Raw genomic sequence first — 15805 nt, 5'->3', positions numbered from 1 at the left:
GTCGGAAAACACAAGACCAAAATAAGTGCAGGACAATACCCATGGCCTCATTGGCCACCACCTCACTGGGACACTTCACATATAAAGAGGGAGGCTAGGAAAGGTTGTCGCTTGAAAGGAAGAAGACTATGCAATTTTCACAGTGTTAGGTACAGTCCATTCTTACGAACAAGCTCCTAGCTTGTAAATTCACTTGGAATCCCAAGATCAAATCCCACGGTCCTTTCTTAGACATCTGTGGGCAAAATGAAGTTGATGTCCCAACACATACAATTCCAACTGAGGTCAATCAAAGCTGTCTCTTCCTTTTACATTCCTACAGAACTGTGAGAAACTTTTTTTCTATCAAAGGTGGCCAGCTTGCCAAGGGCCAGTGTCCCATCATCTCCCCCACCTTGAAAACCTTTTATGTAAAGACGCTTAAATCTTTTAAACTCCCTCACTTGGTAAAGCTTTCCTTACACAAAGGTCCTGCTGCATTCCCCAGAAGTGATGACCGGTAGCTGCTGATGCTGACCCCTCCCCCTTGCTTCATTGCCTTTACACCAATTATAAAGTAGCCAAATGACAGACTGAGGTCCAGCTCCCATCAGTGGGAGGCATAGTCACCACCCATGTTAGAAGACAGCCTATGTGAACTTCCTGTCCCAGTGTGCTTGCTCACTCAGGGTGGGCCACAGCACACCCTTTTCAGGAGGGAAATGTGTTGCCTTCTGTCTTGTTTGGGGGCTTCTTTGTGCAATACACAGAACATTCTCTTCCAAAGCAATAAACAGAAGGATTCTGCCTTCAATGCTATAAAGATTATAAAACAATAAACAAGCATCCTTTTCACAATCTTTCTGCTACTGCTTTCCTCCTGGGGGTTCCTTTGATGATTTCAATGTGTAAATGGCCTCCCAAGACAGCTCCGTAGCTGTTTCGTGCTGTAAGAACAGCAAGGCTGTGATACATTACAGAGATAGCACATTCAGGCTGAGTCACTATGCTGTTGACTGTGAGTCCAACATTAACGGATCAACCATTTATATCTATTACCCAACTGAGCAGAAACATGTAGAACAAATCCATGCTTCTTTGATTATAAAAAGAAAATAAACCCATATAGGAAGACTGGGGAAATGCTTATAAATATAGCATAAAGAATTGCTAACATTACCCACATGTTATTAAAAATCAATACTTAATAGTATGGTGGAGGAACTCATAAGGTCCCATCTCCCTCCCTGAGGAACTATCGGCAGATAATGACTGTTAGGATGGGGATGACATTTTCTTCAGTGGCATAGCCCTTGACCCAGAAAATAGCCTTCCAACCACACTGGAGCAAAAAACTAACTAAGCTCTGTGACTCTCTCTGTCTCCGACTCTCTATCTCTGTCTCTCTGTCTCTATGTCTCTCTGTCTCTGTCTGTCTGTCTCTCTCTCTCACACACACACACATGCACGCACGCACACACGCATGCATGCAAGCGCACGCTGTGGAGGGATTGAAGCTGGAGAGAAACATGTTGGAAAGAAGGGTGTCAGCAGGGGCGTAGGGTGGGAGCGAGAGGGGAACAGGTGGTAGAATCAGCTAAAATTCATCATAGAAATGTATGAAATTGTCAAACAATTTCTTAAAATGAAAAATAAGCAAAGGATTTAGCAGATAAAGCGGAGGTCCCAAAGCCACGTAGCTTGGGGACCGCGAGGTTAATTCACTGACCCAGAAGCAGAGAGCACCAGTCACAGCAGCTCCTCCCTCTATTCAATTCTCTCTAGCCAGGAAGGTTTTTTTCTTAGAAGATGAATTTTGGGTAAACTTCTAGGTTGTTATTTGTATGTGCTTTATATAAGGTTGTTGCATATCTGTTGAAACTATTTCAGTCTGACTCTCATTATCTATTCCCATTGAGATGAAAATTTTAATAAAAACTATCTACCCATTCATCAAGATTGCTTAGGATTTATTTATGGTACGGCACAGAGAAGAAGCTTCTGGGAAGAAAGACTTAAAACCCATTATAGTTTCTATTAATAATTGTAGTTACTAATTGCTCTGAGAATTTTGGGGATGTGTTAACATGTAGTTAGAGTGAAGCCAGTCCAAAAGCTGCTACACAACCTCACAAAGTCTCACGGAAGTCATGAGAACTTGGGAGTATGGAGGGTGGGAAAGTGGAAACGAGCTTTTCGAACTTGTTAAACATTGTTATCGTCCATTCCAAACCGCCAGAGCAGAAACTGGACATTCTAATCCACCTTCATAAAAGATTTTTTTAATTACATTTTTGGAATTATAACTCTTAAAGGAATCCCACACATGACTTTTGTTCACTAACGTGTCTGGCACTGTACAAAGAGGAAAAAAGCAATCAATGGAAACACACACGGGCCATCAGAAGAAGGGGATTGCAGCTTTAAGTAGCATGGTCAGGGGAGGTCCCACCAGGTGACAGCTGACTATGATCAGAATTACAAAGAACAAACTTGAGGTTATCCTGGGATGCGAATGCTAAACAGGACCAAGTCCTGTAGGTCACTTCATGGGCCGAGTTTTTTTATCTTTTTCTCTAGGAGGTAGGAGAAACAAAAGATACAGATAAAATTACCTTGCAATTTATTATTCCAATTCTGGTAATTTTTCTGGCAAAAATGGCAAACTGAATAGAATGCTGGGTAAGAAGACAAAGGTATAGGGCTGTCTGAGGCAAACTGGTAGACAGTACGCAGCAAAGAACAACAGTGGCCTGGTCCTAGTTAGATGCCCAATGGAGTCCAAGTCAGAGCCAAACAGAGGCAAGGAGGATGAGAAGAAGCTGGCTGTGGTAGCCAGATGAGAGGTGGCAGAGCAAGGGCAGACTAGAGGGTTGTGATATACAGCTGGAAAGCTTTGGGGGGGGGGGGGGGAATCAGACAATGACTGGGGGTACTATGTACCTCCAGAGAGCAAGCTGACATTTGGAGATTTGGGGAGACTCCAGAAGGAACCCGTGAAGGGACATCATGACAGAGAGGCACAAGAAGCTCCTGGGCAGACAGCCAAGTGTTTCAGGCAGTAAGTCGCAGTAACAAACAGTAGGCAGAGGACTTGTTTGGAGTTAACAGTGTGTGGATCACACTTAAAGCACCAGGAGAGATGACATCCCGGGGGGAAATGAGCAGATAAAAAGAGAAAGCAGAAAAGAGACTCCTGGTCCCTTGACACTACAGCCAGGTAGGTGACATCTAAGAAGTCCATTGAGAAAGTGTCAGGAAAAAGGGGTGATCCACAGTGACAAGTTCTGCTTTGGTCCTGAGACAAGCCTTCTGTTATTTCCAAGTTAATAAAGAGCTGGGTTTCTGACAGGGATACTGAATGCTCATTGCCTTTAGGCTCCCCTGAAGAAACTTGAGAGCAAGACCCCTGGTGGTCTGGCGAAGGACAGTCAGAGGGAGAAAGAAGACCTGCTCCTGCAGGAAGACAGGCAATCTGAACTGAACAGTCAACATTCAAGCGACCCCAACATTGCCATAAAACTGTAAAAGCAGAGGCATTTTCTTTAGGCTAGATCCATAAGTATGACAAAAGGACACCTCTGCCCTGCCCCTAGGAGGCTTCGGTCCTTTGTTGTCTGAGGCATTTGAATGTGAAAAGGCTGGAGAAGACCCACACCACCCGTGAGGAGTCTGTCTGCTGCCCTGGAGCCGTCAGCAGCACTCCCTATCTGATCTTTGAGATAATATCATGATTTCCCAGAGCAGCCTTTACATTTTTCCTTTGAAACACCATCTACCTTCTATTTGTTAGTTTTAATTCACAGTAGCCATAGTTGGTTTCGGCTTCTGACAGAGCAATCCTTTCCTCCCTGGTAACTGATAAAAGTCAAAGTTTTAAGTTAGGCTAATTTCACAGGGAAAAAAATAGAGATATTACTATATTGACAAATAGATGCTTAATACTACAGCCTGGACATTCCGGTGGAAATTCTTTCATTCACGGTCTTCTTTAATCTTAAATTAGCCAAAAATAACGCAGACTCTTTCTGAGGATTTTGGTTTTTGTTTTTTGGTGAAGGTGAAGGGTGTTTGTTTTGTGAAGGGTTGTTTTGCAGGCCAACAACCAAGCTTGGGGCCTACACATCTGCAAAAGTGTACTGCCACCAAGCTACAGTCTCCGTTGTTGACATGTTTTCAACTCCATGGCATATACACAATATATTACCCGTTATGGTATGCCTTGGAAGGACTGGTTATCTGGGGTAGGATGAGCAGGGAAGGGCAGAACTAAGCTGGGCAGATCAACTCTAGGGCCACTGAGTATTTTAATCCATGGGAAGAGTTTGCTGTCAACCATGTTTGTATTTTGTTTTAACAGATACAGAGGACAACCCTCTGGGTACTCATTAGTGAAGCCAATTTGGAATGTTTCGTTTACTGTAGTTTCCTATATGTTTAAAATACAACAAAGTATCTGTCTGAGAGCGTGCCAACAGTCTGGAAAAAGCCAGTCTTGTTTGAAGGGAAAATTCTAAAGATGTTAACCCTGTAATAGGTCAGAGCTCCTGATAAGCTGCATTGTGACTTCCTTCTCCACCTCCCAGGAAGTGCATGGATTGACCTACTGAGATTCAGCTCAACACAAGTCATCAGAAAGTGCCAGAAGGAAGAACAGCCTAGTTTGTCAGGCTTGAGAAAAGACACCTCTACACAGAACACTTCCAGGTTTGATGGCTTTTTAATAAAGGCTATTACAGAGCTGTTGGAGTTGAATGAGGGAAATTTTTCTCTCCTAGGGAACACAGGAATGAACCCCAGGCCCCCTGATGACCTATGTGTTTTACAAGAGAAACCCCAAAACAGAACCAGCTCTTTACCCTTTGACTTGACTTATAAAAATACTGGATCTCAATCCAAGCCTGATGTCAAACCTTGGGATAAACTGCTAGCCGTGATGACCAGGACATTTGCTTACTGATGGACGTCTGATTTTAGTCACCAGACACAGTGCTTTGTGCTCCTCCCACACTCCCCCAACCACAATCCAAGAGTTTGGAGCTGAGCTTTGCCTTCATGTCAGGAAGTGAAACTTTCGGAGGCAAGGGTAAAGAGAATCGTGAATGAAAAATAACTACAAAGCTACAGACACGACAAATGTTGTGGCACTATTTTTCCATCATTCTGTGATCTGGACTCTTAATGAAAGGTTGTCATTGCAGAACAACCAGTATCGATTGTGTTGCCAACAAGAACCCCGCCATGTAGCATGCCATTCAGTCTGTTCCAGACGGGGACACAACACAACTTCCTAAAGAAATGAATATATCACAAATTTCAGCCCAAATCCCCTTCAATGGCTGTCTCTATCTAAACTTTTAATCTTCTTTAGATATTCAGATCCTATTCATGAGGCAAAATAAGAAATAATCCTACTTAGTAAAAAGCCTTACTAAAATTTACATTTTCAAAGTGTTAAAAATGAGTTCAAATAAAGATCAAACTGTTCTGTGCTTTCTGTCAGCATGTTTTGAAGGCACCAGCTAAAGGTTACCTCTTTGGGGTCACATAGACCAGCGGATATCTTCCCTTGTGCTTTATCAGAAGGCAATTTCTGCCCAGCCTGTTTAACAAGGAGAACAGTTCTCTGCTTGGATTTTGCAATCTTTATTTACTAACTTTACTCAAGTAACAACCCTTGGTTTCCAATTCTTTGTTTTCTCTTTCTTGAAATGATAATTACTTCTGCTGTTTTTCTTTTGATAAAATAAACATTTTTAAAATTGAACGCATAAAGGTATAGGTTCTGGGGCAGAATGGGACTAAAAACTAAAACTACCAATAACTGCATTTTAGTCATGCACACTTACTCCTCAGGGACTCAATTTCTGCCCTCAGAAAAGGGATGCATACGTATCTACTTCAAGATGCTATGGTAAAATTACACGAATTAATATTCATAAGGCATTCATATGGGTGCCTGGCACATATTAACCATTACTGTTATTATTAGTGTTTATAATATATTATTAGTTATATTATATATTTTATATTATAAGTTCTGATATTATTAGTATTATTATCAATTTTTCAAAAGTTTCTCGAGTTTGTCATTTGTTCTTCCAGAAAATATCCGTGCCTGGAGTGGGAATGGAAACTCATTTTTCTTTTTTAAATATTTATTTTTTAATTGTGTATATGTGTATCTGTCTTGGGTGGGTATATGCGCACACGTCATGCAGAGACCAGAAGTGTGCTATCCCCTGGAGCTGGGGTTACATTCAGTTTTGAGCAGTTAAGATTTAAGTGATAAAATGTGAGCTCCAGTACCCTAAAAGCACAATGCTCTCCAGTCCTGCAATCCCTTTTTCTTTTTGTCCAGGAACTGAGAAGCAACTAATTTCCTTATAGTTCCTATCATAACCAGTGGACACAACATAGATCATGTTTTGCAGGATGAAAATGCAGGAAGTGTTTATGCAGGAAAAGGAAGTGTAAAAAGAACTGGACCTTATCATAGGATAGTTCAGCATTCACAACAAAGGTGCCTGGCTGAATGGGATACGGCATGTTCCTGAAGGTAGGGCAGGGACGTCTGTTTCCTCTGTCAATATGGAACAAGCTAGAGAAATGACAGGCTTGGATTGGGTCCTAGAGACGGAGCCATCCATAACAAACAAGGTTAAAGTTGGGGCAGAGCTCACATTTATAACCTCGTCACACATCTACTGTGTTTTCAATGTCAACAGGATTTACATATGGTGACACTGCACTTTAGAGAGATAGGGATGCCAGGAAATAGAGCTCAGCGAAAGAAACCAACAATATAAACTGGTGGTATATAAGAAATCCCAGAAGTTTGGGGTCAAGGAGAGGTTACGTTCCCAAATCATAAGTGACGTTCACATGAAATGTCCTGTCTTTGAAACGCACAGATATAGCATATTTAAGGGATATTCCGAAAGCGTTTTATTCCATGCTATCAAAATTGGTAGCTTTCAATTCTAATTCAGCAGAATTACATATTTAAATTATCTTACCTCAGATCATAAAATAGAATTTGATAAAATACATTAAACTGATGTCTTTATCCTTTCCTTCCTAGATTACCACCAAGCCACATACACATTTATAGAGTGTTATTAAAGCTATAAAAAGGATAATTCAGCAATAGTAGGGTTTGAGTGAGAAATGGCTAAACCATCTACAGGTTTTGGTTGGACCTCAGCTATACTACTAGTTCCCTTATAATCGTAGGGAAGTCGTATATTAATTTGGGATAGGAAGCACTTTCTCATTATACATATTTGACTTTTGTGACTACTTTCAATTTGCTCAATCTAGAATTTCCCTCAAGGGATGTCACACACATTGGCAAAACAAAAGTGGTCAGGCGTGGGTGGACTCTGATCAGCACATGCTGTCTTTATCTCATGGAAGGTAGTCATGGCAAAACTGCTATCAGTCGTCCCTACTGTGTGTCAGGATCCAACTACACTTTTAAAAAGACTGCAACTCTGAAATATAACTGGACTTTTTCCTAAATCAGACACGGGGTAGGGCTGGGGTACGAGCGGGCACTAGGGTGCCTGTTCTCTCCGATTCTGCAGGTTGACTGGAGTGAGGTGAGCAGTAACCCAGAATTAAATAACGATAGGCTTGCAAACTCTGAAAGATTTTTTTTTTTTTTTTTTGGTTTTGTTTGCTTGTTTTGTGTTTGATTTTCGAGTCAGGGTTTTTCTGTGTAACAGTTCTGGCTGTCCTGGAACTCACTCTAGAGACCAGGCTGGCCTTGAACTCACAGAGATTCACCTGCCTCTGCCTCTCTGAATGCTGAAATTAAAGGCGTGTGTGCCAGCACTGCCCAGTGTCTGAAAGATTTTACAGTGTAAGAGGGAAGCCACTTTTCTACTGGGAATAAATAACCTATCGTTAAAAATATAATTTTTATAAACCTATAATTTAAAAATCATGCCATAATGAAGAAGCGAACATCATAAAATAGAGAATTTGATATTCTAACGTAGCGTTATATAAACCTAGTACCCACTTCCGTTATTGCAAACAGGCAATGACTACAAGATGCAAAGTTGCAGCCGGGCGGTGGTGGCGCACGCCTTTAATCCCAGCACTCGGGAGGCAGAGGCAGGCGGATCTCTGGGAGTTCGAGGCCAGCCTGGTCTACAAGAGCTAGTTCCAGGACAGGAACCAAAAGCTACGGAGAAACCCTGTCTCGAAAAATCAAAAAAAAAAAAAAAAAAGATGCAAAGTCGCGACATCTTCCACACCGTACTTAGAGCATGCTAAAGGAGCAGTCACAATGGGAAATCTGAAGGGACAAAAGCCAAAGGAAATTTCTCTAAAAAGTTATGAAGGAGAAAAAAGAAAGAAGAAACAACAAAAAAGGCTACATATTTTTTTCTCCAAAATCATGCAGAATCTTTATTTTTTTTTAACATTTTATTATTAATTGGGTATCTGTGTGTGGGTGTGTGCAGGTGCTTCCAGACGCCAGGTTGTCAGAGCCCCCTGGAGCTGGAGCTCCTGGAGGTGGTGAGTCCTCGGATGTGGATGCTGGGAACTGAACTCAGGCTTTGGCCAGAACAATCTGGATCATACCTGCTGAGCAGGACCACGCACAGATACAGAATTAATTATAAAATGTTAAAAAAAAATCAATCCCGATTTCTGAAAATGTGTTATACAACTTTTTTTTTGCTTAAAATGGATGAGACTGAAATTATATTTTGACTTGGTTACTTCATTAATCAGGTGATGATAGATTAATTTTCCATTAAAATTAAAATTAAATTAAAATTTAGATAAATTTATTTCCCGTGTCAGTGCTGCGTAAGCCTTTTCTCTCTGCTCAAAGTGATCTTACCATATTCAGTTTTGATACACCCCTCTTTCTTCTCCTGAGTATACAGAAGCCCATTTTTTCTGCTTCTACAAGACATAGGAAAATTTATAAATGTTTCGAATTAAGTGTTCACAAGATACTGGCCACTCAGTTTATGATTTTCAGATGTAAGTCTTCTCTGAAGGAAAGCGCTGTACCTCAGCATACTTGGGAAGACATAATGAGTACAATTAATTATAATTAATAATTACTCAAAGTAGTAGCATTATAAATTATCAGAATAAAATTGTAGTCTAATGTGGAATCGTTCCTAAGTAATTAATAAGGCTCACAGACCATCCTATGAAGTCAACTCAAGAATGCGAAAACAAATTTAAAAATCACTTTTAAATGTTTTCTTTTAACTAAACCAGTCAATGAAAACTTGGAAGTCCACTAAAAGAAACTTTTACGGGAGTAAGGCAGTTCATGACTATAGAGGCACAACTATATCTTATTTAACATCCGAATGAAATAGTAATTCAACATAAGCATTCACAAAACGAAGGGTATTATTCTACGTAAATAATTTCTAGTACTGTGGTGCCATGAAAGAACTCAAGTTCTGCCCAAATGAGATGATTTAGAGTATAATTCCAAACACCTGGGTTTTTTTTTAAGTTTAAGATTAGAATTAAAACACACAAAATATAAATTACACAAAGTAAGATTTATACGATTTCAAGAAATTCTGAACTACATCAACAAACTACGTGTGGAATAAATTGTAGAGACTAAGATAAAATACATCACAAGTGAGGCGGAAGGCTTTAAGATGCCCAGTCTTCACAGACACATGCGCACAGCACACAGATGCATTTCTCTTAGAAACTGCACCTGGTCAGGGAGTCTAACCTTTCAAACATGCTGACTCCAGACCCTTAAAACTAACAAGGAAAAATAGCCATACACCAACCAATAGCAGTTACATTAGCAACCACAACTGCTTTTATTCAAATAATAAAACCATTCCCTTAAAAGGAATTAAGCCTGGGTTTTGTTTCCAAAATATCCATCTAACAAAGATTGCCGTTCTGTATCTGAAGGGCCAGGACATTACACTTTCTTTGAAGATAAATTTTTACATAGCAACCAGTTGATTGCAGGGCACATATACCCACAAAAGTAGTAACTTTAATCATTACAACTGAGTACCTTTAATACCACATCCTGATTATACCTTTTAAAGTGAATGCTCAGGTTGACCACTATGAAATTGATTCTCTTGCCTTCCCTACAATATCACTTGTGGAAAATGATGGAGGAGAAATGCGGAATCGGAAAGCCACTGATAGTGTTGCTGGGTGGAGAAAATGCAGTAAAATCTGCCCTTTCCATCCCACGGCTCCTCACGTCACCAATTCGATCCTATATCGGTAAGTTCTTGTTGTTTTCCCTTCAGCCAGTGTTTCTGAGCCTGTTCCTCACAGAAAATGAAATACTTCCTCTGCTTTATGCGCCCACAATAGCAGGGGTTCTAGTTCATTTGCATAGTCCCCATAAACTGCCTTCTGAATGCTGAGGCATGGGGAAAGGATTGGCTCTGCTGGGCGCTGCTCTAACAGAATGCCTGGCCTCTTCTTCCCAGTGGTGGCTGAGTAACCTCAGTTAGATGGTGGGCAGGTTCTTATTTGACATGAATTCACAGGTGTCTAAAAGGCTTTCTGTCTCAAAGCATATTGTCTGCTTCCCCAGGGGTTTTAGATGTTTCAAGCAAAAATAAAAAAAAATTATCTTTCTGAAGTCTTGAGTAAAACTGGGAGAAGGTAACAGTCACAATTCTCTATACACTGACTAGGCGGCAGGAAGAACAGTTACAGACACATGGTAATTATGTACCCAAGGGTGGGTCTGAGGGAGAGGTATGGTGTGGAGGGGGGGGGGGAACAGGGCACAGACTTCAGCTTGGCCTTCACACATCTCACAGAACTGAGCTGGTCCCTAGAAGAGACAGAGAACCGCTGGGCGTGGCATGGGTGAGACCTGGCCACAAGGCTGGGCCACCTAGGCTCCCCTTTCCTTTTCTGGTTGTTTGCAAATTTCTACAGAAAAAAAAAATCACAGATTTGAAGTCTGGAAATCCACTGGGAAACTGGTCCTATTTTTAGACTCTGACTCCCCAAAAAATAAATTCTTTGAAAACAAAAGCGTTCTAACTAATGCTGAGACCTCTCTAATCCAACGTGAAGTATGTGCTACCTTTTTGCTCAACCATTGTGGTGTATTCGCGAGAAAACAGCACAGTTTGTCAGGACTAACAATGCCATCAAGAGTCTCACATAAGAGAATTTACAAATAGATAGAAGAGACTGGTTGCCACCTATGTGTATGAGAGGGAACCATTAAATGAGCTGCCATTACTTCAAAGAGACAGCCTTACTACTTAACGTTAGAAATCCTGACAGTTTTGCTACGGGCTTCAACTTCTTCAGCACTGTATGACTGCCTTTGTTTCATCCAAGATTTCCAACAGAAATCTTTAAATAAATGTGTTTCATACAAGAATACATAATTTGGGGCCGTTTGTGTTACTCTGTGACACAGTGCATGCCTCAGAGCGCAGCTGGCCTCTCCATTACTGGTGTGTGATGGGTGCTCTTCCAGACATCAGCTCTGTTTTAATGCAGTCTTTAGGGGCTAAACACTCAACTACCACCAATCCACCCAAACACCATTCATCCAAACGCTCATCTCGGTGGAAATCCAAGACAAATGCGGTTCCTTAACGGTGTGAGAGCTGCATTTAGAAGATTCTGAAGGCTAGAAAGGAATTCTCAAACCAGCATTTTATAGAGTTCTTCACATAAGAAGGCTCTTTGGCCAAATAACCTTCTGCCTCCAACATGTATCCAAATGAGCCAACCACAGATGTAGTATGCTTTCCCGTGGTGAGTCACGCATTACAGATGCTAGATTTTATCATTTAAAATACATACATAAGTATTACTTCTGTTTTAAGTATTTCTCCTACCTGTAGAGCATTTTATAGGAAAAACCACTTAGAAGGCCTGGAGTTAAACAGCTAGTACCCAATTCTAAAACTCTGATATCATATTCAAGAGGGATTTATAATGACATTATTTTCTATAATATTTTGGCCTTTCAAGTTACAGAATGAACTCTCTCCCCCTTTTTTGGTGGCATAAAAGAGCTACTGGGGGCCTGTTCCGGACAATGCTCAATTTTAAGTGACCCACTCACGCCTTCCAGGTTTAGTGACAGGATCACAGCCAATCTCGGGTTCATCTGCTAACTTTATAGCAAAAACAAAAGCTTCAGACGGCGTATTCTTATTTATTCTTGACTGGTGCTGTCTGAAGGGTCTGTGTAGTCATCGGAGACTCCCATCAAAGTTTGAGAGAGGCCCCTTTTGGACCAGCCTTCATTCCCTGACCTACCGCACGCTCAGCTAGCATGCTAGCTAGCATCTCTGCTAAGGGTTACACCACGTGACAACAGTCGGTCTGTGGGTCACGTCTAGGTTGTCATTCTACTGGCTGTTCCTCCCACTTCAAAGCTTTCCGTGACCCTAGGAAAATCACCAGATCATTCTCCGAAGGGGAGCGCATACAAGTAAACCATTTTATGACAGAGACTAGTTACAGAGATTAATTTTCTAAAACTAATTATGAAATCCCACAGACAAGGTGGTCACCGCACCACAAGGAAGTTGCTAAAGCGGTGTTTGAGATATCCAGCAAGAACGTGTGCAGACCGTGTGTGTTCTAGGAGCAGGTAGGCAGGTGTTGCTGAAACAAAATAACTCGTGTGTTTTTGTAATTTTTCACATACAGATCTAGGTGAAATGCCAGCCGCTCATGAATCTCCTTCCGCTATGCCGACACCTGTAACCTTTTAGAGACAGCACCCATGGACAGCATCACTCAGGAATAGTTTCTATTTCATTAGATATAAATATTGTGTGGAAATTTTCATATTTAATAGTTTCTATCATTATTTAAGAGGCCACAGTATGCATACAGAAAGTAAACGTATTTTTATTTCTCCACACATTTCCACTTGACTTAAAAATATATGCACTACATTAAATTGCTCTTCTTGTTGCGAAATTTTATTTATTTATTTTGAGTAATGGTTAACCTCGATGAAGGACTGCATAATGATCCCTTTGGGGCAGGGATCCGCTTTTGGTGAGTGGCAGGCAGCCTCTACCAGAGAATTAAAGCTGCGCAGATACATTACTAAGCATGGCCAGGACAATACTGAGAACATAGCAACCACAAAGCTAGTACGAAGGGAATGAGAGAAATCACCAATTACTGATATTTTAAACGACACTTTAAAAAAATAAAAGGCTGGAACAGCCGCTCTGTTTCTTGAGAACTGCCCGACACTCGGTAGATCGCGAGGGACTCCTGGCTGCAGGGCAGCGGGAACTTTTGGGCTGGTGGGCAGCATGGGCAGCCACCGACCGCTGCAAACTGTGGGCAGCTGGCCTGAAAAGCCCAATGACAACCCCAGCGCCACCTGGGGACCCACCAGCGGGGACCCAGGACTGGACAAAAGTCTGTTATCCAAGTACTGGAGTTAAGAAAACAAGATGCGCAGGTTCGGCAGCTGCAGGAACCAGGACTGAGGGGGAAAGGCAGCAGCGCCCAGGGCCTGACTGGCTTGTCACACAAGCGCCAGTTCATTAGAGATGTGTTAGGGACTGTGGAAATCCCAACTCAAGACTCCTTTCTCCACTAAGTTCTCTCTCCACCCCGGGCAGCACACCCCGCTGTGGTAGGAGGTTGTCCCGGTCCCGTCTCGCTAGCCCCTGGGAAGAAGGAAGAGGATGGAAAAGAGACGTTCGCGGGCCACCGTGGCGCATAGGGATGCCGTGGTACCTACCATGGTATTCCTGTCCCGGTACGTAGTAGGTGGGGTTGCCCGCAATGTGCAGGGAAATGAGCACCTCGCCCTGCTCCCCATCCCCTTCCAGCTCCCCGTGGTGGGTGCACAGGAAAAAGAAGGGCGAGAAGCGCGGGTAGTAGCCGGTGGCCGCGCGCGCCCTCAATGTCGCCAGCAGCAGCGTGGCCAGGACCAGAGTCCGCGGCGCCCAGCAGCTGCGCTCCATGCCGCCGCGCTCCGTGCCGCCGCGCGCCCCGCGCGCTCTCTCATTCAGTTTTGGAGCCACGCGCGAGGAAGGCGAGCCGGCCGCGGGCTCGAGCCGAGCGGCTCCGGGCAACCGAGCCCGCGGGGGGAAGTTGGCGGGAGACCGCAGCTCCCGAAGTTACTTTGGGCCGCAGGAGCGAGAGAGGAGCGCGGGGCCAGAGCCACGGGCGCGGAGAGCGGTGTCCTCCGCCTCAGAGCGCCGCCGTCAGTGTGTGCGCGACGCCCCTCGGCCGGGCCTGGGAAAGCGCCCGCCCCCTCCACACCTTCTTAAAGCCCCGGGCGCCACCCCTTTCCCCCCGCCGTCGACACACGTGTCCCAGCCGCGCCCCCGCCCCCGCGCCCGTCCCCGCCCCTCGGGCTCCGCTCGCACCTCTGGCTGGCGCCCGGCGCTTACGCGTCCCCTGCCCACGTCCCGCTCGGTCCAGAAGGGCAGGGCTGCCCTGTCGCTGCAAAGCGACAAGCCACCACGGACCGACAGGCAGACGGGTTTGCCTCGGGAGGCGAAGCCCTGGGCCCGAAGCCGCTCCTTCTGCGAGGATGCGCGGGGAAGCCGAGGGCGGCGGGGACTGCGCGGTTCTTTGTCTGCACTGACTGCTCCCCGCGCCTCCCGAGGCTCGCAGCCCCGCAGGCCCCCGTGGCCAGCACTTGCCCCGGTGGTCCGCCCGCGAGTGGCCCAGAACCCCGACGGTGCCCCGCGCGCCCTTTCCAGCCGGACCTCCCAGCCCCGCCGCTGCCCCTACCCAGGTCCTTCCTCATCCGCAACCAGGCTGAAAGGGAGGTTGGATGTCAGTGGGATTACCACCTGGAGTGGTGCGAGGCCAGATTGTCAGGCTGCTGGGCCTTGGGGACCCGACAGGCGCGCTTAGCCAGACCCTGCCTTAATGCTTTGCTACAGGATTCCTAGGGCCGAGATGGGGGCAATAAATTTTAAGTCCGAGTTTATTTCTTTACATGTCATGTATGACCACTGCCTCTCGGGTGGGGGAGGGGAAGGCATGCAGAGGAGTGGCTGGCAGCCGCGATGAAGCGGGTGGTAATGAGCTGTCGCACGCAGGACTGCGGCGCGGCGACGTGAAATCATCCAGAAGCACGTTTTTTAACGGAGCAGGCCCTGCGGCATCCGGAAACGGGAGAGCTGGGCTGCCAGGTTTTTAATGCATTTCTCCACCGTCCTAGGCTCACCATCAAGCCTGGATAAGCAAGTCTGCCTGTAAAATAAACTCCGGAAACTGTAATACCGGAAAGGGTAGTCAAACCTGAGTTTGGGATAGGGGTGTAAGAAGACAGTTTTTTTTCTTCCTCTTATGCAAGCATACTTTCGGCAGATAGAAAGGGCCTAACTATTGGTCTCCAATAGTTCAAATCCCCTGGAAGTTTATAACCTCACACACACACACACACACACACACACACACACACACGCAACTAATAATAATCATTATAATGGAGCTCTGTTCCATGCATACTACGGCTGTAGATCCTTAGCCTAACATAATCCCGCCTCCACCACCCCACCACCGGAAGAAGCCAAGTTCGCCCCATTTCACAAGGGAGAAATCAGAATTGTTGATAGTTTGTCCCAAGTCAGGCGAAAAGCTGACGCCAAAGGCTCCTTCTGGCCTGCTACTGTCTATCTAAAACCTCAGCCGGAGAAGAAACTGCAGCCATCAAGGTTTGAGGCCCGTCTCTGAGAAAACTTCTTCCTCCCACCTACATCAGGTGGTTATAGCTGCAGCCGCCATTAAGGTCGCGCTTACACACAGTAGCTGTCTAAATGGAAATTTGAATTCTTCAGTCATATTATCAACATTTTAAGTAACCCACAGG

The 15805-nt window shown here is 44.2% G+C and overlaps 1 protein-coding gene across 1 annotated transcript in view; it reads right to left on the bottom strand.

The window, feature by feature from the left end:
• The window catches only part of Reln (reelin), a 445074-nt gene extending 430896 nt beyond the window's left edge, over positions 1-14178 (bottom strand). Inside the window, exon 1 of the mRNA XM_041668128.1 lies at positions 13715-14178. Coding sequence (XP_041524062.1) covers positions 13715-13940 — 226 coding nt within the window. The 5' untranslated portion in view covers positions 13941-14178. The remainder of the gene's footprint in view (positions 1-13714) is intronic.
• Positions 14179-15805: the final 1627 nt, after the last annotated feature.

This window comes from Microtus oregoni, unplaced genomic scaffold (assembly GCF_018167655.1).
Source record: "Microtus oregoni isolate MIOR12 unplaced genomic scaffold, Mior012 000018F_ref0000195, whole genome shotgun sequence".
NCBI lineage: Eukaryota > Metazoa > Chordata > Mammalia > Rodentia > Cricetidae > Microtus > Microtus oregoni.
The sequence above is the reverse complement of the archived record's forward strand: the minus strand, read 5'-3'. Positions and strand labels throughout refer to the sequence as shown.